A 26,385-nucleotide genomic window follows, 5' to 3' on the forward strand; every position below is an offset into this window, starting at 1 on the left:
GGGATTAAAGGCATGCGCCACCACTGCCCGGTTATTTTTAATATGACATACTGATAGCTGTAATTAACATACACAGATCCTCAATATGTTTCAATAGTGTTAATGTTGAGATGAAAGTTTGAGAACTGCTGTTCTAAGAAAGACTTCTTAGGTCCTTGGTCAGGAAAGATCAGGGAACCTTCAGTAATAAGTAGAAGACATTGTTGGTCACAGGTGAAGGGAATCAGGGGAGGCAAGAGCAAGAATACTGCTAAACACTATCCCACAACACATTCTATTCTTAAACACTAGTAGTTTCAAGATTGAGAGCTGGGTTATGAAGAAGGAAAAGTATGTGGGGGGAGGGGGAGTGTGTGTGGGGGGAGCACCAGGCAAAAGTCTCATCTACATACAAGAACAGCTAATGCTGCCCCCTAGTGGCAGAACGCAGCAGCACAGAACATTTACCTACATTCCATACTGGATGAAAAAAAATGTACACTTCCCTCTTGCACACCAAAAGTAAATGTGGTCATGTGGCTATCACCCACACCAACCCTGGTAAATGCAGAAATCCAAGGCACCTTCTTAGATGCCTCTGGAACACAGAGATGGCATACACAAAATTGTAGGTATATATCAAACGTCTGTACTAGAACACACAATTATTCAAATTATATGTGTGGGGGTGTATGTGTGCATGAAGGTTAGAGGTCAAACTTTAGATCCACTGTGGGTTTTTTTTTTTTTGAGACAAGGTCTCTCGATGACCTGGAATTTACCAAGCAGGCTAGGCTGGGAATCACCTGTCTCAAGAACCAAGATTACTCCACACTCTCCTGTGTGTTCTGGGGATTGATTTCACATACTTTACAGCCTCCCAAACTGTCAGCTATATTTATAAATTAATAAACTAAGCCAAAGGCTTATTTATTCTGAATCATTTAAATCATTTTTTTTAAATGTGTGTGTGTGTGTGTGATATGTGTGTATATGCACGTACATGTATCTGCATGTATGTAGGGGCCAGAAGACAACCTCAACTGTCATTCTCTGATCCTTCCCACTTTGTTTTGTAAGACCAGGTCTCACTGGCCTGATGTTCACCAAGTAGCCTAGACTAACTAGCACACCCTAAGGATTCAACTGTCTCTCCCTCTCCAGGTCTGGGATCATAAGCCCTGCTTCCTCCCCCCACCAAGAGCTGTGGACCAAATCCAGAACCTTGTGTTTTCTAGGCAAACATTCTATGACTGAGATAACTGCTCAATAATTGTCTGGCTTTTTAAATTTTGTAAATTAATTAACTAATGTATTTTGAGATAGGATTTTCTGTGTAGTCTTGGTTCTCCTGGAACTCACTCTGTAGACCAGGCTGCTATCAAACTCAGAGAGCTGCCTACCACTGCCTCCGGAGTACTGGGATTAAAAGCATGAGCCACCATGCATGGCTGTGTCTGTCTGTCTTTTTAAAAGCATGGGTTTGAGGGGTGTAACAGGTTCTTGTAAGGCAACTGAACTGTTTTCCCAGTGTTTTGGGTTGTTTGTTTGTTTGTTTGTTTGTTTGTTTGTTTTTTTAAGACAGGTTTTCTCTGTGTAACAGAGCACTGGCTGACCTGGAACTTGCTCTGTAGACCAGGCTGGCCTTAAACGCAAAGGGATTGCCTGCCTCTGCCTCCCAAGGGCTGGGATTAAAGGCATGTGTCACCTTCAGCTCTTGGGTTTTAGTGTATTTTAGTGTATTTTAATAATTTTTTGCTGTGTGTTGTATGTGTGAGAAGTAGAAGGCAGAGGACAACTTGTTAGAGCTGTTCTCTCTACTGCCTTCCTGGGGCAGGGCCTTTCTTCTCTCTACTGTTATGTGGTATATCACCCCAGGCTGGATGGCCACCAGCTTCTAATGGGTGGGGCACCTCATCTGGTTTCCTCATGACTTACAGGGAGCAAACTCAGGTTGTCAGGCTTTGGGGACAAGTGCTTTTGTGCACTAAGCCACCTCCCTGTCCTCCTTGACTGTTTTTAATAGTGATGAGCTCCTAAGAATAGGAGCTGACCTTTTCTATACTGTCCTTTTCCACAGGACACACCTCGAGTGACTAAATCTTCCTACAATCTCTAGCTTGGCGCATCACAGGCGGAGCTTGAAACTCCCCTCTGCTCAAGTTGTGGATCCCATTAGTCAGAGGACAGCCACCAACTCACACTTCAACGTGGGGGTCACAATAGGCCCGCTCGATGTACTCCATGTCCTGGAAATCCATCCAAGCGGTACATATGAACACCTGCCACCGGTAGGGCAGACAGAAGTGGCTCTTGCTGCAGTTGCCTACAAAGATAAGAAAAGATTTACAGACAAGTACTGGGAGTTCTAAACAATTCAAGTTCACCCTTTAACTTCAAGTTCAATACTGACTTCCTGTCAAGACCACCCCACCCACCGACAGGCATTTCCCCATCATCCCTTTGGTCATTTTGGTCCCTGCTTGGAGTGTGTGTCATTTACTCTGGTTCCCACAGAAACCCATTAGAAAATAAAATCTGGGTTGGAGAGGTGGCTTAGCTGGCTGCTCTTCCCGGTGGCCCGGGTTCGATTCCCAGTACCCACATAGCAGCTTACAGCCATCTCCGGTTCCAGAGCATCTGCACTTCTTCTGACCGAGACAAGGAGCGCTCTAGGATAGACAAATCCTTGTCTTTCCCTGAAGCCTTGGCCTAAGAATCATCTCTTCCAGAATGAATCCCAGTAAGTACTGTCATTCCATTATGATTGACTGGTATTGTGAATTCCTTAAACTGGGATCTGATACCCAGTTTGGACTAGATGCAATGCATCTGCTTATTTTAAGCAGTATTCCTGTCCACGGATATTGTGATGCTCACTTTAATTACAGATATACCGAAGAAAGCTGTAACATTGTTCAGCTAATGCTCCCAGCACGTGTGGCTAAAGATGCTAGAATGGGGTGGGTGGGGAAGGGGGTCAGGGGACAACATTTGAATTTTAAATAAATAATCAAATAAAAAAAAAAAAAAAAAAAAAAAAGATGCTAGAATGGCCACTTGCTGAGTAAGGAACTATTATCATTCCAGCCAGCAAGAACACAGAAACTAACCTCTCAAGTTCTCAACGCTGTGTTTAAATCATTACTTAAATTGTTTTATTTATTTTTTAATTTCATATATATGTGCTGTATTTCCATCCTCCTTCTCCCTCCAAGCTCTCCTGGACCATCTTGAATTCATGATCTCTTCTTCTTCAATTATTATTGCTGTCATATATGTATGTGTCTAAGAGATATACATATATGGTAAATATATAAATGATAGGTTTTTTAAATAATTTAAAAATTTGTATGTGTATGTGTGTACACCTGCATGAGTTTGTCTACACTGTGTGCAGGGAGGTGCCCGTGGAGGCGAGGTGGCAGCATTGGGTCCCCTAGAACTGAAGCAGCCATGTGGGTGTTAGAAACTTCATCCAGTTCCTCTATAAGCACAGTGAGTGCTCTTAGCTTCTGAACCATCTCTCTAGACCCTTAAATGACTGTAAAGCTGTTTACAAATACATGGCTACTTTACAATACAAAGGCACCACAGCAGAACTCACAGAAGGGCACTGCCTGAGATTTAAATGATTCAAAAAGTCATTAATGGGGGAGGAAGAGGGGGAAGCGGAGGAGGAAGGCTGCTCTGGAGGCAGGAGAGTCATTTTCTTCAGTGGTGTGGCCATTGATAAGCTGCCTGGGCTCCTGTAAATAGCCCCACACTTGTGCTTATGCGAGCCATCTTGATTAAACACAGTGGGTCATTACAAAAAAAAAAAAAAGAGAGAGAGAGAGACATGAACATACTTGTTTGTGGGCTTGTTGGAAAAGGGAAAGGGAGGGAGAGAAATAAGAGGGGGTAATAGGTGTGCTTATGAAAATAAAAATTGCATTACACACACGATATTGTAAAGGATTTCTTTTTTTTTCTTTTTTGGTTTTTTCAGACAGGGTTTCTCTGTATAGCCCTGGCTGTCCTGGAACTCATTCTCTAGGTCAGGCTGGCCTCGAACTCAGAAATCCACCTGCCTCTGCCTCCCAAGTGCTGGGATTAAAGGCGTGCGCCACCACTGCTCGGCGTAAAGGATTTCTTTAAAAAAGACTGAAGAGACAGAAAGAGGAAAGAGGGAATAAAGGGGGAGGGATTAGAAAAATAGTGGAGACACAAGGCAAAAGTCTTCACTATAAATCAAACAGATTTACCCTATGATCCAGTTCCTTAGATTACTCAAAGCAGCAGCATGGTCCCCAGCGAGTACTGGTGTGCATGCTCACAGCAACAGTACCCACGGTGGCTAAAGGCATCTTACGAAGAATGCAACTTACTCTGTCGACAGCCCTTGTACAGGTGGTCCTGACAGATTTCCCTCAGGCCGTGATCATCCATACTAGACGTAGGACTTACGATGTGGCGTAGGAAATCTGCAAAACAAAAGAGGAAATGAGGACGCCTGGCCTCACAGCGAGGATACTTGGGGTCCACATTCATGTGCATCCCCGGATTCAGGGCAGCTCCTGAGAGCCAACACAGCCCCTCAGCAGAATGAATCATGGACACCAGGGTACCAAAAGTGATTCAGCGCCATGGTATTGTGTTTGTCTTTCCCTGTGCACTCAAGCCTTGGGAGTGCCCTAGCCGACTTACACTCACCAGGGTCTGATGTCATCCTTGAGGGCTCACTGGCTGGGCTCACAGAGGCATGGATGTTGTTCTTGCCAGGGCTCCCAGAGGCCACAACTCTGTGGCTTGAAGAAGACAGAGGTGACTGAGGCAGCCTGCTGCTGCCCTGTATAGGGGTAGTGGTCTCCCCAGGCATAGCCAGAACCTGGCTTCTCAGACTCTGAACTCCAGAATAGACTGCTTCTTTTCCTCCAGTAACTGGTGGTGATTTTATGCCAAATCCAGTGGTACTACTTTTAGAGACATTAGGCATCTCATCCATAATTTGACTAGAGCCATTTGGGGCATTATGGGTAGATGTGCTTGCCCACGCTGGGTTTTCTCCATATTTACTAAGCAGGAATGCCATGTCTTGGCCACTGTCAGTCATTCTGCTAGAGATCTGGGGATCCTGGGGCTTAACCACACTCTTCAGACGGTTGCTAGGTAATATCATTTCTTCCAGACCGTTGGCTGTGGCCCTTTTACCTAGAATTCCTGACACTTCTTCCACTGTCACCTCATCAATATAACTATTTAAAAATGGCACGTGATCGGTGTCGGGAGCCTCGTTCTTGCCCAGGACCTCCGTGCGGTGTCCAGAAGGCACGCCCATTTTCATGGCCATGGCTTCATTTCTCTGTGCCACATCAAGTGGAAAGCCGGCAGCGGAGGCTCGACTTGAAGACGAATCAGAACGATTCCTAGAAAATAAGCCATCTGGATCCCCGTTCTCCGAAAACTCCTGGCTCGCTCTCATTTGACTGGGCCCTCGGATACCAGCAGCCTTAGACGAGACAGAGGAAAGCTGGGCACGGTCGTGAGTCCCCAGGTACTTGAACTTCTGGGTGATATCTGCAGACACATCCTCCAGGGAATCCTTACAGCTGGTGACATCTGGGCTAGGTGGACCAGATCCCAGAGGTGAGACAGTTGAGAGATACTCCAGACTGTTGTGAAGGAAGCGATCTCTGCTCTTGCTTCTGGCTCTGTGTTGCCCGCCTCTGCGATGGGGATGGGGAGCTAGAAAGAGAAACCCAAAGAGAAGATTCAAGCTCAGCTCAGTTCTACCTCTATGTTCTCTCTGCTTGTCCAGCCCTGTAGCTGAGTTCTATCAGAGGAGTTTCCTAAGTGGTGGCCGCGAATCTAAGGATGAAGCTGCAGCCTGGCAGAGTCCACAAACAGCGGTCTGTGGCTAAGACAAGGGAGGACCCCAAAGCTCCTCTGGCCTCTCCTGAAACTCAGAGAGTTCTCCAGTCTCCAAGACCCCAGGTGAGGTGTTCTCTAGACTCTAGTTCTGGGTTAAGGTTCATTACTACAGTGACTGACGGCTGAAATGCAGACAAGGAGAGGTTCATTACTACAGTGACTGACAGCTGAAATGTAGACAAGGAGAGGAACATGTCTACAACTCAGAGACGTCACTCATTGCGATCTGGGTTCCTGAATAGGCCCTTCTAACACTGAAACCAAACAGTAATCGACTGCAGACTCAAGCTAAGACTTCGCCTAACCACAGACCTTCCAGGCTTCTCCCTCTAGCTCCCTTGGTGCCTCTTGAGGCCTGGTCTGTTGCTAAGGGCCTAGTTGCCTCAAGACAGTGAATTCTCATGGATGCCAGCTTTTGTTCTGCAAAACCTTAATTCCTAATCTAAAACTACTGTTTGAATAAAGATGCTTACAGCTGGGTGGAAGAGAGGTGGGCGGGGCTTAGTGTCCCAGGCTTGGGGTCTGAGTAGAGACTGAGAGGAGAAGAAAGAGGAGAAGGAGTAGGTGGATCATGAGCGCACGGCCATGAGGGCCGGCCTGCTGAAGTAGGAGCGGCCCAGGTGGAACATGGTGATAGTTCAGGGATATTGACAGGGAAACAGACAAAACAGCACAGAGAACACAGAGGGTTGATATCTCCAGCTCTAGTGCTTTTAAGGCTTATTATAAACATAAAGGATTTGTATTTGGAAACTAAATGATTTAAGGTGGGGTAGAAACCCCAATTAACATTTACCACAACAAGTGCCCAAACTTATTACGAAAAGTCGAAATTGAAGGCAGATGGGTTGGCTCATGCCTATAATTCCAGTGCTTACGATGCTAAGACGGGAGTCCAGCCTTGGCTAAACATCAAGTTTTAGGCTAGCCTACCCTACATTGTAATTCTTGAAGAGGAAAAAAAAAATCTAGAGACACTGATGAAGCAGCATCTTCCCTCTAGAAAAGTCACACCTGCTAGGAAGCAGAGAAGACAGAGGGAGTGACCCAGAGTGTGAAGTCTGGTGTGGTATGTACACACGTGATGTCTGCTGTGGGAAGGTATTTGAAAGGTGAGGATGGAGGTGGGGTAGTGTCTGTATGCTTATGAGGAACATGTGTGTACTGTCCTGGTAGAGAAAAGGGTTTAACAGTATTGTAGCAAAAGCAAGCCTCCCCTGTGGAGAGCTTTTGGGGCTGCTTCTAGGAATTTGGCAGGAATTTGATATCGGGCTGGGACATCGAAGTAGGCTCAAGGCAAATACAGCCAAGGAATGTATACTATTCCTTGAATCTGGATCATCCTGATAAACTCCTAAGCATGGTGACCACGGGACTTTGTTTATTGCCTTGATTTTTGCCCTGTTTGTTCCTTGACTCTTTATGCCTTAAGGACTGACCGTATTCTTTGTATGTACCCAGAATGATATAAAAAGCAAATGGAAAAAAATTAAACTCGACTTCAGCCTCAGAAATGGCTGGGCTCATGCCACAGTGTTGTTATCTATTTGCCTTTTCTTTTTAATCCTCAATCCCGCCCTGGAGAACCCGCTGACTGGCTGAGCGGGCTTAATTACCCCCCCACACACACCCCGTCACGACGTCTAAATGCACAGCGACAGTCATATACAGATCTTTGCCACACACTGTGACTCGTTCACAAGCCCCACCTCTGCAGACAGCCTCTGTTCAGAGCACTGTGGTGTGGAAGACAGGCATGCGTGTGCTCGGCTCGGAAACATGGCTTCCGGTTTAACCTTCACAGTACTGTTTGGTTTTCTAAGCATGACTGGAAGCTGCTTAAAGACTAACAACACTCGTTTCCTCACCCTAAGTGAGCTTAATAAATAATGAACCCGCCATTGTTCACAGTTCTGCTGTGAGGAATAGCAATGTCGGATTCTGGGCCAAAGTCTCCTGTAGACTAAGCGTCGTTCTCCAAGCACAAGGAGATGAGCTTTTCGTGGCGTCACTACAGCATCCTAGAGTCAGGGATTCTATTCTCTTCATAAACTCGGCCTCTACTATGTCCACTTTACAAAGACAAGAAGAGCCAGTGAGATGGCTCAGTGGGAAAGAGAGCCTGCCACCAAGCCTGAATGACTCGGGGTTAATCTGGGGAAAGAGAGAGAACTCCTGAAGTTGTCCTCTGACCTCCACATATACGGCTGTATACACAAGCAAAATAAATAAATAATATAGTCGCGCTGGCTGGTCTTATGTCACCTTTACACAAGCTAGAGTTTCTGAGAGTGGGGGACATCTCAACTGAAAAAGATGCTTCAGTAAGATCCAGCTGTGGGTCATTCTCTTGACTAATGATTGATACCGGAAGGCCCAGTCCATTATGGGTAGTTCTACCACTGGGCTGGTAGTTTTGGGTTCTATAAGAAATCAGGCTCAGCTGGTCAGTGGTGGCGTACACCATTAATCCCAGCATTAAGAAGGTAGAGGCAGGGCTGGAGAGATGGCTCAGCGGTTAAGAGCACTGACTGCTCTTCCAGAGGTTCTGAGTTCAATTCCCAGCAACCACATGGTGGCTTACAACCATCTGTAATGGGATCGGATGCCCTCTTCTGGTGTGTCTGAAGACATCAAAAGTGTACCCATAAATTAAATGAATAAATAAATCCTTTAAAAAAAAAAAAAAAAGAAGGTAGAGGCAGGTGAATCTCTGAGTTTGAGGCTAGCCTGGTCTATGGATGAACACTAGGCTACCCTGTCTTAACAAAAACAAGGAAGGAAGGAAGGGAAGATGAGCAAGCCTCCAGCCTGTAAGTTCCGGTCCTGCTTGAGTGAGTTCCTGTCCTGACTTGCTTCGGTGATGAACAGTGTGGTGTGTGCAAGTGTAAGGCAAATAAACAAACCCTTTCCTCCCCAAGTTGCTTTGGTCACAGTGCTTCATCACAGCAACAGTAACCCTAACTAAGACAATCATATAATTTAAATTAAATTAAAGGACAAAAGTTTTCAGATCAGTACCACGGTGTGTTATATGAAAATGCTTAAGAAACGGCGCCGTTTCTTATCCCTTAGGACGGTTGTTTCATCAAAGTTCTGACAGAGACAAGCGCAAAACAGAGTGAAGTAAACTGAATCGTGTGTATTGGAGACAGGGGAATGGCACAAGGCTGAGGAAGGAAAATGGCAGAGCTGCTCTGGAAAACAACATGGCGGCTCGTCAAAACACTCAACACATCAGAGTGATCTAGAAATGGGCTCCTTGTTATACTCCTAAAACAACCAGAAGCAGAGTCTCAAGGAAATGGTCCAGCATCCATACTCATGGTGGTGTTACTCCTGAGGTGGCTACCATATAGAAACAAACCACTGTCCATCAACCAATGATTGAATAAGCAAAATGAGGTGATGCCATAGTATATGGGACATTATGAAGTCTCAAAAAGGAAGGGGCTAGGGAGGTGGATCACTGCTTGCTGCTTTTACAAAGCCATGTTGGGTTGCCCATACCTGCCTATAAATCCAGCTCTGGGGGCAGTTGACACCTCTGGTCCCAGCAGTAATCTGCACTCAAATGCACATACCCACCCTACACATATACACACAATTTTTAAGAAGATAAAAATATTATATAGGAGAACAGTTTTGGAGAATGTGCCGATAGACTTGTGTAAAATATCACAATGTATCCATCCACACATCATATACTTTAACCACACAATGTGCAGTGTGAGCTGTGCATTGTGGAGCATGCCTTTAATCCCAGCACTCAGGAGATGGAGGCAGGCTTAACTGTATGAGTTTGAGGCTAGCCTGGACTATATAGTGAGGTCCTGTCCAGCTAGTTCCACACAGTGAGATTCTGTCTCAAAAATAAATAAACAAAAGTATGTGTGTGGCTGGCAAGATGGCTCCCAGTCACCACCCTGAGTTCATCCCTGGGATTTGTAAGATGGAGGGGGAACTGACTCCTGAAAACTAGCCTCTGATGCCACACAAAATAAGTAAGCAGTTGTCATTAAAAATAATCTGTGTGCATAAATGTGCGTATGCACACACAGAGAAAAAGACTAAATAACTGGACCAAAGCTTGTAACTTCTGAATTTCAAAAAATGTCTTTGATTCCCATAAAAAAAAAAAAAAAGCTTCAAAGACAAAAATAAACTAACGAAATAACTATTTGGCTTCTCAGACAAAGTCTATTTAGACCAGACTGGCCTCTTTCTCCAAAGTGCTGGAATTAACAGATGCACACATGCCCCACCCCCAAGCAAACTTTTATTTTCTTTGAGACAGGGTTTCTCTCTGCTGTAGCCTGGGTGTCCTGGAACTAGCCCTGTAGAACAAGCTGCTGTCCAACTCAGAGGTCTACTTGCCTCTGCCTCCTGAGTGCTGGTATGTTACATGTAAAAGTGTGTGCCACCCGCACCAGACTATAACATAAACTCTTTTAAAATGAGGGGACAGAGACACTTGTAATACTGTATACCCATCATTACTTCAACTGTAGTAAAGTGGTGCATGCAGATAGTGAAGTTGAGATTTTATGGGCAGATTTCTTTCCTTGCAGTTTTTCTTTCTTCTTTTTGTGTTTGTTTGCTTGATTGTTTTTTGAGATGAGGTTTCTCTGTGTAGCCCTAGCTGTCCTAGAGCTCAAAGACCAGGCTGGCCTCAAACTCAGAGATCCACCAACTTCTGTCTCCTGAGTGCTGGGATGAAAGGCGTTCACCACCATGCCCCACAGCCATTTCTGTTTATTTGCAAATTCGCACAATTAAAAAGGAAAAGGGCATACCTCTCGTGCCAGGGGGGTTCCTCCTGGTATGCTTGTTGTTGCAAATGTCCTGGATATTCTGGACCACGTCAGAACTCAGCCCATGCTCCTTCATGATGGCCAACACCTTTCTGTCCATCAGGTTGTGAGACCTGAGACAGTTGACGTAACTGCAGTTGCCCCGGGTGAAGTGCTCACAGATGTGAAGTCTCTCGCACGGTGGTGGCTGCGCACAGATCTGTTTGCGGCCCTCTCCTTTGTAACTCTTGCATATCTAGAGAAGAAAGAAAGAATGATGGGGTAAGCACATCTGGACCTGCCTGCCACGCCTGTTAAGGAATGCACAGGCCCCGTCCCATAGAAAGTAGGCGTGCCACGGGGAAACAAGCACGCAACACCCAAGGCTGAAGAGATGGGTTCAACTGGTGGCTTATTTGGGGATAGAAGAGTCCGAAGAAGAATGAACAGGTGATATCTGATGGAGGATGGGTGCCTATCTGTAACCCAGTGCTCAGGAGGCTGAGGCAAAGAGGACCACAAGCTCAGTGCAAAACCTTGCCTTTAAAAGAAAAGAAATGTAAGAGGAAAAAATAGTGATGACTTTGATAATTCCTGGAAGAATCAAACTCAGATGGTGAGCTATACACAGGACATCCTAAGGGAGCCCCGAAGACAACGTCTAGTTTGGATCTTAACTTACTCTACAGTTGAAAGGACATGTGTGTGTTTATCTGCAACTTTGGGATTTTGTCATTTGTCTCTGATAGCCAGAACAGGACATTTTCGAATGATTTGTATGTGAGGGGTAGGGGAGTAGGAAGAAGAAGGGGGGTGGTGAACTACTTTTTTACTTAATATTTATTATGTATACAGCGTTCTGCCTACGTGTATGACTAAAGGCCAGAAGAGGGCACCATATCACATTACAGATGACTGAACCACCATGTGGTTACTGGGAATTGAACTCAGGACCTCTTAACCTCTGAGTCATCACTCCAGCTTCCTTGAACTCTGAAGACGTCCACCTGCCTCTGCCTCCCAGGAACTGGGATAAAGGTGTGCACACCACTCCCTACTTTGTTTGCTAACTGGAATTAAAGGTGCACACACCACTACGCTGTTCAGCCTTGTTTTCAGGTTTTTGACACAAGGACTCATTATGTAGCACAGACTAGATTTCAACTCACTATTCTCCTTCCCCGTCCTCCCAAGTGCTGGGATTGCACGCACACATCACTATAACCAACTCAGTAAGGAAATTCTTACCCACTATCTAAACAACCTGTGGGTCATGATCCCTTTGGAGGGTCGCATATCAGGATAAGATTCATAACAGCAGCAAAATTACAGTTATGCCATGAAATAATTTTATGGTTGGGGGTCACGTACATGAGGAGCTGCATTAAAGGGGTCCAGTGTTAGGAAGGTTGAGAACCACTGGTCTAAGCAAACGCATCTGCACACATAGCTCTACAGAACTAGAGTAAAGACAGGGATGGTGCAATTGGACCACGTGGCTGCGGGGCTGACAGAGGCTGCTTTAAAGGTCAAGGCCCTAGAAGCAGCTGGGCGACCTCCCGGTCCCAGTGACCTTCTACTTTCTGTTTCCTTCTCAACAGCAGAAGGAAAATATTTGTTCTGTCTGTCTGCCTAACACCTGTTGGGAGGCAGAGTGACAAAGTGTAAGATGTATTGTAAGAAGTATGAGGCACGTGTCTGAGCCACTAGATGAAGAAATGGTTAGTGATTAGCCTGACCTTGCATCTAAAAGATGAAGATGTTTAGTCTCAGAAGGGCGAGAAACCCTCCAAAAAATTACGTTTACACCCAAGAATTTTTCTGAGGACAGGGGAGTGTATCTTGTCGCTGCTTTATGCTTTATTCAGAATTTCACGTGGTAGCTGACGCTTGCAGGCGCTGCTAAATCTCAACTGTCACAAAACAAACCACAGATGCAATGATGCCCAGAGGGTGTGAAGCTTTGTCCAAGGTTGCACAGCTTAAGTTAGAGGCGGAGTCGAGAGGCTGGTGGATGCTAAGGGCACTGAGAATATTCCACTCTAGGGAAGAGAAGGGAAAGAGATGGAGAGGGGAGGGAGGAAAGAGAGAGAAACGGAGCAGAGCATTCTAAGCACCTACGGAAGGCTTGGAGCTGTGAAAGGAGAGAATGCGTCCTCTCCCCATCAACACACTCTGACGCCCCGCCCTCGGAGCTCTCGGAGCTCAGTGGACACCTCAAAAATCACCTGTCGCGCCGAGTTTTTAAATCTCCCTCAAACAGTCGAATCCTCAAGGAATCTCCATTGGCTAGCTTGTCTTATCTAACAGAACTCCAACCTTCTTGGGAGCTTCGCATCTCTTTTTCCCTTGCACTCCTTCCTGTGTTGCTCCGCCTTCCTGTCTTCCACCCCTTGGGATGTGGCTCAGCCTCCCTCTCGGTCTTCTGCCCCTTCCCGCGGCCTTGATCCGTCTCCGGTTCTGTGTGACGCTGGTACTGACTTTGTACGGTGGATACACTCAGGGATTCTCCACTCAAAGGTTTTTCTCGGGTCAGACATGGTCCTTTGAGCAACATCAACTGACTCTCCATTCCAAAAGCCTATGCAGATGAGACTTCATAATATTCCACAATCTCCGTCTTTCCTCTAGTAATGGCAGCCCTTGACAGACAGCCATTCCGCCAGAAACTTCATTTCTCAGCCTCACTTTCAGCTAATATGACCATGTGATAAGCACTGGCCAATGAGATGTGAGCAGATGTGCGACACACCATGGCCAGTTTTCTAAAGGGTATGCTGTTTGGCTTCTACTTCTCTTGTACAATCCCACCAACTAAAAAGTGGTGAGCAGTGAGAAATCCCTGCAGTAAGAGATGGAAGCCATATTCTGAAGACAACAGAGCGGACCCACTGGCATGAGTCTTGCAAAATGGTGTTGGACCCTTTGCCCCACCATGCAGCTTCTCTGCCTGCCCGTGTCCAGGCAGGGCCCAGAGGCTCCACACTTCTGTCACAGCCCACAGTAAACATTTTAGGCTCTTTTGGCCATTCAGTCTCGGTTGCAACTACTCACCTGACCCCTGGAGGGGAGAAACAGCACCAGAAAATTTGTAAACACGTCCACACGGCTGTGTTACAATAGACTTTTATTTCTAGACTGGCAGCAGCCCAGGTTTGGCCTCTGGGCTGTAGCCTGCTGACCCTTGATGAGGCTATTAAGGAGTAAAAAGCTTAAAGTGTGTATATATATATTTTGAGACAGGGTTTCTCTGTGTAGTCCTGGCTGTCCTGGAACTCACTCTGTAGACCAGGCTGGTCTCAAACTCAGAAATCCGCCTGCCTCTGCCTCCCAAGTGCTGGGATTAAAGGCGTGCGCCACCACCACCCGGCTGAAGTATATTTTCTTAATCACTGAATTTTTGGTAGGAGTATCTGGTACAGTGACACAACCTGTGCCTGCATCTTTCAGGCATCTTTCCAGCTTCTATTCCAAGGCTACCCCAATTTAAAGCCTCAACCAGTCCAGCTACACCACGCCTTCAACCCATCCTTGTTCACAGTGGAGTTCCTGGCATCCTAATGGACCCAAATTCTTCATTTATTTGTTGAGGCAGGGTCTCACCAGGTAGCCTTGGCTGGCCTGGAACTTGTTACGTAGACAAGGCTAGCCTCAAACTCATATAGATCTGCCTGCCTCCCAAGATTGCTGGGTTTAAAGGTGTACAGCAGCATGCCTGACTTGCAAATAATACTCTCGCCTGGTGTTTAAAGTGAGAACCAGGACCTACCTCAGGCAAGAAAAAAGGGTCGCTTTGGACCAGGAGGACGGCCAGCTCCTCTTGATTAAGCCCAGAGAGCTCATGATTCTTCAGGACCTGGAAGTTCTGTTCCGACAGAACATCGTGAGAATATTTGCAGAGGTTCCTGGAAGGAAGGAGGGCAACTGTCAATGTTTGCACTTCACAGAAGAAATGAAAAAGAAGGGAGCCATATTCACACGACATGGATGTAGGAAGAGGACCAGGAGAGGGAAGACAGGCATCTCGAGCTCTAAGCAAAGGGGGAGAAGACAAGAGGACACAGAAGAGGGAATTGTTGGAGAGAAGAAAGGGAGTACCAAGAGGGTGCAGGGGAGCAGGGAAAGGCACTGAGAAAGGGGACCAGTAAGACTAACGCGTGAAGACGTGAAAACGCCATACTGAAATCCATCATTTCATATGCCAGCCCCAAAAAAACTGAGCTTCAAAAGAGTCGACTTCAGTGGTAGAGCGCCTGCTTAGCATGTGTGAAGTAGATTAAAAAGAAAAAGTTCATTAAACTTTGACTCAGCAAAGATCAATGCTGTATCCTTTGGTAATTAAGGCGAATCAAGCCTACAGAAAGAATACAATTTTAAAAGGTACAGTGGTCCAGTCAGAGGACGCACTGGGTAAAGGTAAGTTTGCCAACAAACCCAGTGACGTCAGTTTGATTGCACAAACACAAATAGATAAACAACAAAAACAGGATCTTACTATATATAAAAATCAACCAGCCTGGAACTTGCCATGAAGACCAGGCTGTTTCAAACTCATGGTGATCTGCAGGCCTCTGCCTCCGAGTTAAAAACAGAAAGTGAAGGTATAATAAATTTAAAAAAAAAAAAAAAAAAAAAAAGTAGGGTATGTGGTACAAAACTATTAAATCCAGGATTTGAGAGGCATAGGTGGGAGGATCTTTGTGAGTTTGAAGCCAGCTTGGTCTACAAAGCCAGTTCCAGGACACCTAGGGCCACAAAGAGAGAGACCCTGTCTCAAGAACAAAAAACCAAACAAACAAACAAACAAACAAAAACAACAACAAAAAACCCACAAATAAATAATAATAAAGCTATATTTACCAAACAGCTAAATCAGGAGGGGTACATTTTTATTCTATTTTTAATTTATTCATTTTTTTTTGTTTTTGTTTTTTTGAGACAGGGTTTTCTCTGTGTAGCCTTGGCTGTCCTGGAACTCATTCTGTAGACCAGCCTGGTCTCAAACTCTGCCTGCCTCTTCCTCCTGAGTGCTTGGACTAAAGTAAAGGCATGCACCACCACACCTAGCGTTCTTCACAAATGATATACATGTACGTATAGTATCTGACCTAACTGTTGTAGACTTCTTTTGCACATAGCTGTGAAAGAAGGAAAAAAACTGGCAACAGAGCAACTTGTTCAGAAACCACTGCCAGCTGAGACAGTCACTAAGAGGCCTGGAGATGGCTGGAGACGGCCGAATGGTCTGTAGCCCTCGAAGTCCTTCCAGAGGACCCAAGTTTGAATCCCAGCACCCGCCTCAGGCAGCTCACTTCACAACTACTTCTCAGTTGTTTGGTCACTGGTGAGCAGAAAAACAAAACTGATTTATTTGAAACTGGTGGATTTTTACAAACATAAACATCTAAGTGGAAATCATTCTCTAGTCTTTAAAACTCATTTCTGTGGGCTAGAGATAGAGAGTGCTCAGTCAGAAAAGGTGGTTCTGGAGGCTTGATAATATTCTTGGAAGTGTGTGTGTGTCTACACACGCACATGTATGTGTGCGACCACACACAAAATCGTGTAGGGCTTCCTTCATTCCTCCAGAGCTGTCCACCTTATTTTTTGAGTGGCATATCTTCAAATCTGAGACCAGCCTGGTCTACAGTTCCAGGACTGCCAAGGTCAGCCTTATGAGAACCTGAGTTCAATCCTCAAAACTTACAAAAAATAAATATAAAGCTACACTTGGTGGCTCGCCTGTACTCCCAACATTGGAGAAGTATACACAGGCAAGTCCCTGGAGCTCACTAGCCAGCAAACTCAGTCACTTGGTAAGTTCTAAGTCAGTAACAAAACCGTCTCAAAAAAAAAAGGTGGACAGCTCTGGAGGAATGATGCCCCACACAAATGTGTGCAGTCACACACATACATGTGCATGCACGTGCACACACACACTAACACACACAGAGTCACTTCCAGGTTGTTATTGAGCCTCCAGAATTGCCTTCAGATGTAACAAAACCTTTAAGAAATGGCAGACAACGGCCCTTTGGCCACTAGCTGAGTCCTTGAATCCAGCCAGTCCTCCCAGGCACTTTGTTTGGCTTCAAGGAAAGGTGACGGTTGGTGACGACCAACCTCCATCCTCATCACTTACCCAGACAGGCCCATTCCTTACTTTCCCCACCGCTAACCTTGACTTCCACTGTTTCTGGTGCTCTGTGATAAGGCTGACCTCGGCTCTGCTAACTTCTGGCTCCGGCTCTGTGGTTTCAGATAACCTGCTCCCACCAGTCTCTACCACTGAGAACCCCCAGCAGCTGGGCAAAACCTCCACCTTATCACCCACTCCCCGAGTCCACGGGACAGGATCTGAAGAGACTGTTAGAGCAGAAAAGGCTTCGAAGGTAATCCCTTCTGGTCTCAGCCCAAAGTAGAAACTCCCCCTGACCCTCTACACTCTGAGAGCGGTCTGCCAGATGTGTGGGAAGGGTTCCTTACCTTGCCCCTTGAGGTACCTCACTTCACTGTTCCCAAAGTCATTGCCATTAAGGTTCTTGTTACAGATCTGGAAATGACCCAACTGAAGCACCTGCCCAGGGCCAGCAAGGTGGTGGCTCAGCGGGTAAAGCCACCTGCCCACATACTCCCACAAGCAGGCAGATTCCAACCCCTGACTGAGAAATTGACAACTGTTAGTCAAAAAGAATAGGAGTTCTTTTTTGGGGCTAGCCCAGACAACCTGACCACAGAGCTAACCCTATGGGGCTCCCTCTACCTGGAAGTCCACTCGGGCATGGGCATCTAAAAGAAGAGTCAGGTTGAGCTGGCTGTTGTCCTTGATGCTGCCCTACTGGTGGCTCCATTTTTACTTTTCATTTCTCGTCTCCATTTGAGGCAAACTACTACCTCCCTGATCTCTGGTCTACACCTGAAACCCATAGTCTGTCTGGTCCGTCTACTCTGGTGCCCCATCCCTCGAAGGCCCTGCTGTTTCTCTATAGGCTACAGGCGTCCCCTCAGCCTCTTCTCACAGGATTTTACCTTGGCCCTCATTTCAGCAGACTTATCAGCCACCTAGGCGGGGCAGTTTGCACTCGCTGTCTGAAGCAAAACAGAAAGCAACATCTATCACATGTTCCCTGACCGGGGTTAGCAATGACAATAACCCTCAGGTGGTCAACTAAGGTCCAGTAACTCAAAGCTAAATGGTGACGCAGATAGGAGGAAAACTGGATCATTTAACTCAAACCTCAAAAACAAGGGGAAGGGAAAAGGAAAAAAAACCTGTAATCTGCAAAGCCGAAAACATGTAGATCAGAAACTTACAAGTGAGAAACGTAGGGATGCGAGAAGCCATTGTTCTGGTTACTAACTGGAAAACTGGATACAAAATAAAAGCAGAGGGGATCACAAAGGATTAAGAGCAAAAGGCAAAAACCCATTGTCACATTTGTTGGGAGGAGACAGGTGCAGCTCCCGTCTGCCGAGAGCTAAGGCTGAAGCTTCCTTCCACACTTTCCTCTCACTATTCTCTGACCTCCCAGAACTGGAGTCAAAGTCTCCCGAGGGCCTCTTGCAGGAGCCCGAGCCTCTCAAAAGTGTTCCTCTGACCAGAATCCACAAGGAAGGAATCAGAAATGCAAGCTCTGGGTCCCATGCCAGACTTACCAGCTGATTCCAGTTTGTACCACGCAGAAGAATCATCTAGATCCAGAGGGTTTGTTAAACTACTGATGGCTGGCCCCAAGCCATTTCTCAGTTTTGTCTGAAGGTAGGGGGTGGGAAGGGTCAGGCACTGAAAGTAGTCATGGTTCCCTCCCCAACAGGGGACATGGCTCCTGCAAAGAGGGTTGAGTAGCTCAGGTGCCTCACCCCACCCCCCATACTGACTTAAAAGAGCCTGCATACAACCCTGCATGAATTGCCCAGGACAATGTAAACATTTGCAGAGTGCCTCTGGCGCAGATACACAGCAAACAAACAGCTCCAGTCATAGGAAATGATAACTTTGAAAAGGAAGCAAAGATGGCCACGAAACAGGCAGCAGTGTCTCTCAGGCCCCAAGCCTAACAATAAGTCACCTTTTTCCTTTGCCATTCTACCCACAGTACAAAATGTAGCTTTAACCCAGGCAGTCCATGCTCTCCTCAGCTGAGGAGCATGGTCTAAAACAGTCTAGCCTGGAAAGTGGTTCTTAATGCAGGCGACCCCATCAACTGCAGTGCTTAGACATACCTGACTCCAGCCGGCTACACCTGCTGTGAGACCCCAAGCAATTGACTTATTTTCTGAGGTCAAGACTTGAAGGTTGGGCTCTTCACATTCAATTCTGGAGGAGGCTCCAGAACTGGGTGTTCCCCTCCCAGCTGCCCCGTCAGTAAACAGGGCAGCTGCTCAACAGATCAAAGTAAACAAAAACCTAAATAAAAGTCTCCGTCTTTGATGGAACAACGATTCAGTACAGGCCCAAGCCTCCCCCTCCCCCGTGAATACTTTCCATCAGCAGTTGGTTGCATCCACTGACTCGGAGCTTACAAATACCCTAATCTTGATACCCACTTATGTATGGGTCTGCAGATCTGAAAGCAGGCAAAAGACTGGGACTTGGGGACATAGCAAAAATGTTGTGGTCTCTTGAGATGCTTCATTTTGTAAGAGATAAACAAAAATTAAAAAATAGAAAGTCACTCAATATCCCTTTATTCTTTATCTTTTTTTTCTTCTTCTTTTTTTTTTTTTTCCTTTTTCAAGACAGGCTTTCTCTGTGTAGCCCTGGCTATCTTGGAACTCACTCTGTAGAAGAGGCTGGCTTCAAACTCAGGTTCACCAGCCTCTGCCACCCAAGGGCTGGCATTAAAGATATATACCACCACTATCTGGCTCTATATCCCAAATATTGTACTTCTTATTTGTGTGAACTAGTGTGTAATAAGTATGGGGCACATACATGCCAAAGCCCGTGTGTAAAAACCAGAGGACAATTTTTGTGGATTTGATTTTCTTCTTCCATCTTTTCTGTGGATTCTGGGAATTGAACTCAAGGTACCAGGTTTGCAAGCCAAGCACTTTTACCTCGAGAGCCTTCTCAAAGGCCCCACACCTACCTTGGGCTTCAGCACTAGTACCATAAAAACAGGAAATAGCCCAGAGAAAACACCCACATGGACAGAAACCATAGTAACACAATGACCTTAAGACAGTCTGTTCCAACCAGTCCAGCAGAAATCATGCCTGCAAGGGGAACTGAGTTAATGAAAGATCTCACTTCAGGGAGCTCCTAGACAGTGGAGAAGCTAAAGTCCTGCAAATAGGGGTTGCCTTGCCACCTCTACAAGCTATGGTAGCCTTCAGCAAAATTTTAAAGACGCTTACGTCCATTCCATCTGATTAAAATGAGATTTTTGTTTAGGCTTATTTATTTTTTATCTACAAGTGGTTTGTCTACATGTATGTATTCGAAACCCATGAATCCTTGGTGCCTGTGGAGGCCAGAAGAGTATGTCAGATCCCACAAAACTGGAATTACAGATAGATGGTTTTGAGCTGCCATGTGGATGCTGGAAACAGAACAAGAGCAGAAAGTGCTTTTAACTGCTGAGCCACCTCTCCAGTCCCAAGATAGCATTTACAAGGCTTGGGGTGATGGCGTGTGACTGTAATCCTAGACCCAAGAGGCTGAAGCAGGGGGATTTTCTTGAGTTTGAAGCAAGCTTGCACTACCTAGCAAGGCTCTGTCTCACAAAACCAAAAGAAAACAGAAGAACCCAGTTCACATCACTGTGCTGGCCTCCCCTGTGCTCTACGAACTCATGTAATCCCCTACACACATTGTACACCTATACACACACACATTGTACACCTATACACACAGACACAACAACACTAATGTTCAAATGTATTTTAAACGGGAAGGACTTGTATTTATTCTCGGGAGCTATGATGAAGACTCACTTGTCATTTCTCTCTCGTGCTGATGGCATAATTAGTGTCTGCATTACTCCTAGGACTTGAATTTCAGGTTTGTAAATATCATGTCAGTAAAGTAAACAGAAGTGTCCCAACTTGAGTGTCCAAACATGAATGCCCCGCCCACCTATCCAGGAAAAGTCCTGTTGTCAACTAAAAATGTATAGCCAGAAGCATTACAAAAGGAGAGACAGGAACACCAAGACAGGAGAATTTCTATCTATGAATAAAAGTACTGCAGGGAAAGTATTTATAAACAAAACACACATCACACTACAACGTGCAAACACGGTACATGACTGTGGATGTTAGTTGGCTAACTGATCCCATCAGCCAGTGAGTCAAGAGAAAGTTATTAATGCATGACAAATTTTAATAGTCAAAATTCTGTTAGGTGTTGCTAAAGGGAACACACTACAAAACTAGGATAGGGCTGGGGAGATGGTCCAGCGGTTGAGAGCCCCGACTGCTTTCCCAGAGGACCCAGGTTCAATTCCCTGCACTACACACAGTGGCTCACAGCTGTCTGTGGCTACACAGTTGCAGGGGGTCTGGCACAGGCATGAGAGACGGTGCATGTACAGACAAAACACCTATACACATCAAAAAATAAACACACCCTGGCCAGGCCCAGTGGTACACGCCTTTATTCTTCTACCATACTGTGGAGACGGAGGCAGGTGGGTCTGTCAGTTTGAGGCTAGCCCAGTCTACAGCAAGTTCCAGACCATTGAAAACTACCCAGTGAGACAAAAATAAATAAATTCTCTGGAGTATCTATCTAAACTTAAACTGACAAAATAATCCCTCTGTCATATATGTTCTTTCTTTTTTTTTTTTTAAAAGATTTATTTATTTATTATATATGAATACACTGTAGCTGTCTTCAGAGACACCAGAAGAGGGCATCAGATCTCATTACAGATGGTTGTGAGCCACCATGTGGTTGCTGGGATTTGAACTCAGGACCTCTGAAAGTGCAGTCAGTGCTCTTAACCACTGAGCCATCTCTCCAGCCCCATATATGTTCTTTCAAAATACAAAAAATGCAGGGTTTCATAGCAGTTAAAAATGGTTGTTTCGGCCGGGCAGTGGTGGCGCACGCCTTTAGTCCCAGCACTTGGGAGACAGAGGCAGCCGGATTTCTGAGTTCGAGGCCAGCCTGGTCTACAGAGTGAGTTCCAGGACAGCCAGGGCTACACAGAGAAACCCTGTCTCGAAAAACCAAAAAAAAGAGAGAGAGAGAGAGAGAGAGAGAGAGAGAGAGAATAAAAATGGTTGTTTCAAACCAGACAAAAATCATTCACAACAACAAAATTCATAAAGCTAAAAATTCTATACATGTTGTGTGCAACAAACTTAAATGCATATTGGATACACATCAAAGTAACTATGTTTTATGTCTATACAGGTGTTTTATCCTGAAAATACAAGTTTAATTACTAAGGCAGTCAAGAGAATCTGAATACTAGATTAACTGATAATAAAATAATTGCTGAGGGAGGGACTGAGGATGTAGTTGCACTGGTAGAGTGCTTCCCAGCAAGCATGAGGTCCTGGCTTCCATCGGTATCACGCCATAAACCTACAATGGTTAGTTGTGCCAAGGATGTAATTCCATCAATTAGGTAGAGGTAGGAGGACCAAAAATTCAAGGTCATTCCTGATCTAAAGGGAGTTCTTAACCAGCCTGGACTACAGCAAGACCCTCTGTCAAGGGAGGAAGAGAGAGGGGAGGGGGAGGGAGGGATCTTTTAAAAAGTGATCCTCATACAATGAGAATATTAGTGAAATATGGTTCTGGGCTGGAGAGATGGCTCAGTGGTTAAGAGCACTGACTACACTTCCAGAGGTCCTGAGTTCAAATCCCAGCAACCACATGGTGGCTCACAACCATCTGTAATGAGATCTGAAGACAGCTACAGTATATTCAGAAATAATAAATAAATAAATATTTAAAAAAAAAAGAAATATGGTTCTTACCTGTTAGAGATACTGAATACTTATGAAGTAAATAATCTCTGGGATTAGCTTTAACATAAAACACTGGAATTGGGGGGACAGAGATGTAGAATACACAACATAAGGCAGGCCACATTTTGAAAACTGTTGAACCAAAATGATGGGTACATGGTGACCCAGCAGTCTCCCCGTCCACGTTTTAATATGCTTTGAACTGTAGAAAAACACTGAAACTTTCACAACGAAAAGCCAACACTTACTGAAGAAATTCTCAGAACAGGCAATTAACAGAAAAAAAGAATCAGAAAGCGTGCTAGCAACCCTGTCGGCGCTCAGTACTGTGCTAGAATGTTCCTTTTCCGCCTCAAACCACTTCCTTCTCTTACTACTCGGGCAATTTCTTCAGTTGCAAGCAACTTAGATGGTGTCTTCTAAATACAACTTCCTGTAACTCAGAAAGGCTTTCAAACTGTTGCATCATGACATTAAACATTTAAATAACTGTTTAATGTTTAATGCTAAATGAGTTTTCGTTCCAAAAAACTACCAATTTTAAAAAAATATTACTTCATGCATTTAAAACCCTCCTCTTTTGCATGTTTCGATACACACGCCCTAGAGGTGTACCCTGGATGTGAGTGTCTGGAGTTTTTTGCTCATAAATAAGTGGAAGATTAAAGTTTTTGATGATCACACTGATTCCAAAACAGGGCAACACTCACAGTTTTTAAGAATCAACAAAGTGTGGAAAAGACTCTCCACAGACAGAAGCCTGGGCCTGGCAGTACAGACCTGAAATCTCAGCCACTTGGGACTGAGCAACAGGAGGAACCAAGCTAAGGGCTAACTTCAGGAATTCAAGGCCAGCCTGGGCAAGTTGGTGAAACTCTGGCTCAAAAAGATTTTTAAAGGCTCCAGTGGTGGAGAGCTTGGGGAGCATGTAGGAGGTCCTAGAATCAGTCTTTAGTACTACCTCCACCAACCACAACAACCACCACCACAACAACAAAAGCTTGGAAATAAGATAGCCTAGAAGAACCAACCATTCATTGCTTCTGAAACACTCAGAAGTGAGACCAGGAAGAGGAAAGGGCAGAAGGGATTAGAAATTATATAAACTGGTGTGACGTCCCGGATAAGGTTGGAGAGCCTGCTTTGAGGGAGTTTGGCCCATGTGAGTAAGACACTGGTTCCTCAGACCCTGGATGGAGACGCTGGATTCACAGCAGAGCTGCTCAGGTTCTACGTGTTTGGAAATCATCTCGGTAGAGATGACAGGTGAACCTAAGAAAGTGATCCCTGTCTTGGAGAAATTTGAAAGACAGCAAAATAAAAGGCTCTATTCAAGGCTTGGAAACGCTAATATTTAGGAAGGAAGGAAGGAAGGAAGGAAGGAAGGAAGGAAGGAAGGAAGGAAGGAAGGAAGGGACCAAGTAGGAACAGAAGCAGCTGCCTGAGAAGTTAAACCACATTATTTCATGCAATTTGAGAGAGTGGGTCGTAAGAAGGGGTGGGTGGGTCACTGTGCGGGCCACCACGCAGACTAGGAAGAAGGCTGAGACCACTACACCTTTGGTTATCTATCTAGCCAGGTGGAGCAGCCTGGCCGCTAGTTGAGAGACACAGAGTGAAGGGTCACAGCGACCCGGGAGTTAGTGCACCGGAGACACAGGAAACTGAACTGCACGGCTAGGATTCTGGGGCAATTGCAACACTCGGGGTACCAGGGTAGCAAGGAGAAAAAGGTGTACCTGCAACTTCTACAAACTCTGTCTGGCCCAAAAGTATTTTAATGAGGATTCTCGTGCGCGACGAGAAGGGTAGGAAGGTAGCTTTTGTCTGCCTCTCCAATCGCGCTTTGACTACCGGTTTCTCAACCTGGGAGTCAAACTTCACAGGAGTCGCATATGACCATCGGAAGACACAGGTATTTGCATCACGTTTCAGAACAGTAGCAAAATTAGAAGTTACGGAGTAGTAACGAAAATAATCTTATGGTGGGGGTAAGGGTCACCACAACCTGAAGAACTGTATTAAAGAGTCACAGCATTAGGAAGGTTGAGAACCACTGGCCTAGAGGTTATGAGAGAGGGAGAAGGGGTTTGCAGCGGAGTGAGCGATATCCAACCGGCTCTGGCCTCCCCTAGGAAGCAGCCGCGCAGTGCCTGGCCATGCAGGTAGAGAACCTTCCCCATCCCCGGTGCACTCACCGCTGGGACTGTGCATAGTGGCACCGGCCGAGCAGATTAAGCTTGCAGAGGTGCAGGCTGTCGCAGGGTCTCTGGCAGTACTTGCGACGGCAGACGCGGGCTCGAGTAGTAGCCACCACCGACCGAGTGATCCCGGCCTGGCCTCCAGTCTCCAATAGCACGAAGCGATCGGGCCCCGCCGCCTCCAGCAGCTCTACGAGCTGCGCCTCGGAGAGCCTGATCTCATCCAGCAGTTCCTCCAGGGTCATGCGGCCCCCGTGGGCGCACAGGATCTTGGTAATGAAACAACACACCCCGGGATCGGCCATGGCGCGCTATGGCTGCCGCCGCTCGGGCCGCTGCGCGGGACTCGCCTTCACGGAGAATCGAAACTTACGCGCGGCCCCAGGGGCGGACGCGGGCGGTGCCGCTCGTAGAGCAGAGCGGTTTCGCTTTCCAACTACGGAGGTGGCGTCGCAAGGCCCGACCTCACCGACCGGGTCCTGGGGTTAGATTTAAAGTCAGCCGCGCGGGAGAGCGGATGGAAAGCAAGCAACGTTACGCGGGCAGGTCCGCCGCACCGCCGCACCCTCGGTTCCAGGCTGGACGTGAGGTCCTCCGAGCTCGGGACTGCGAGGCTGCTACCAGGAAGAGAGGAAGTAAAGACGTCCCCGAGGCTCGGGTGGAGTCTTGATAAGCCAGAGGCGAGTGACGCATCCTGGGGAGCCCACTTGAAGCGTCCTCAAATCCGCCCCACCCAGCCCCGGAAAGAGCAGACCTGGTGAGCGCTTCCTGTAAGCGGGACGCTCGGCCCGAGTGTCGTCAACGCTCGCCACCACCGCAGGACGTGGATATTATCCGAACTCCGCACGTGAGGAAATAACTTGAAGGAACAGGTGGAGCTCGGAGGACCGTGAGGTTCTCCAAAGTTTGTTCCCCGGCCTGAACGCGGCACCAGATCTAGGATTACGGGCTTTCTGCGCTGTGCCGAGCCCCTCTTAGAGGGCGGTGATTGTTACTCTCCCTGGTTTCGTAGCCTTCTCCAGAGCAATCTGAAGACCCACTCTTTGATCCTTTCTGGCCTTCCTAACTAAAATCTCCAATTCTGGTTCTCCAAGCCAATTTCTTAGAATGTCTTCAGATTTCCTCCTCCCCCACTTGGCATGAAGCTGATTTTTTAAGGTAAACCCTTACCTTACCGTAGAGCTACGGTAGAGACAGAAAGAAATATTAACTAGATTTTCCTCTGAGGAAAGCAAAGGCTGACGAAATTAAAGAGCCACCCATGTCCCCCAGGGAGCTTCCGGAAGATTCAGCTGCTCCAGACTATTAGCATAAAAAAAGCTCCATGTGTCCTTCCAGACTCTCTTGTGAAACACACACACACACAAACCTTGTCCGCTCTTCGGCCCCCCTCCCCTTGTTAAATTGAGACTTTAAAACTTTTCTTTAGGACAATTGTATTTTGTTTGTCTCATCTGTATTCTCCGCTAATTTTCAGGCCCTTAAATCCTAGACCCCAATTAGAAAAAGAAAGGGGCTTTCCTTTCAGCACTACGAAATGAATGGAGCGGTCACCGATCAGAGGGGAAATA

At 46.2% G+C, this 26,385-nt stretch overlaps 1 protein-coding gene across 1 annotated transcript in view; it reads right to left on the reverse strand.

The window, feature by feature from the left end:
- The window catches only part of Zc3hav1 (zinc finger CCCH-type containing, antiviral 1), a 41,178-nt gene extending 16,003 nt beyond the window's left edge, over nucleotides 1-25,175 (reverse strand). Inside the window, exons 1-6 of the mRNA XM_028768364.1 lie at nucleotides 24,812-25,175; nucleotides 14,455-14,590; nucleotides 10,689-10,941; nucleotides 4,675-5,706; nucleotides 4,350-4,445; nucleotides 2,182-2,305 (exon numbers count right to left, since the gene is read on the reverse strand). Coding sequence (XP_028624197.1) covers nucleotides 2,182-2,305; nucleotides 4,350-4,445; nucleotides 4,675-5,706; nucleotides 10,689-10,941; nucleotides 14,455-14,590; nucleotides 24,812-25,119 — 1,949 coding nt within the window. The 5' untranslated portion in view covers nucleotides 25,120-25,175. The remainder of the gene's footprint in view (nucleotides 1-2,181; nucleotides 2,306-4,349; nucleotides 4,446-4,674; nucleotides 5,707-10,688; nucleotides 10,942-14,454; nucleotides 14,591-24,811) is intronic.
- Between the last annotated feature and the right edge of the window lie 1,210 nt (nucleotides 25,176-26,385).

The sequence above is a fragment of the Grammomys surdaster genome, unplaced genomic scaffold (assembly GCF_004785775.1).
Source record: "Grammomys surdaster isolate TR1022 unplaced genomic scaffold, NIH_TR_1.0 186, whole genome shotgun sequence".
Lineage (NCBI taxonomy): Eukaryota > Metazoa > Chordata > Mammalia > Rodentia > Muridae > Grammomys > Grammomys surdaster.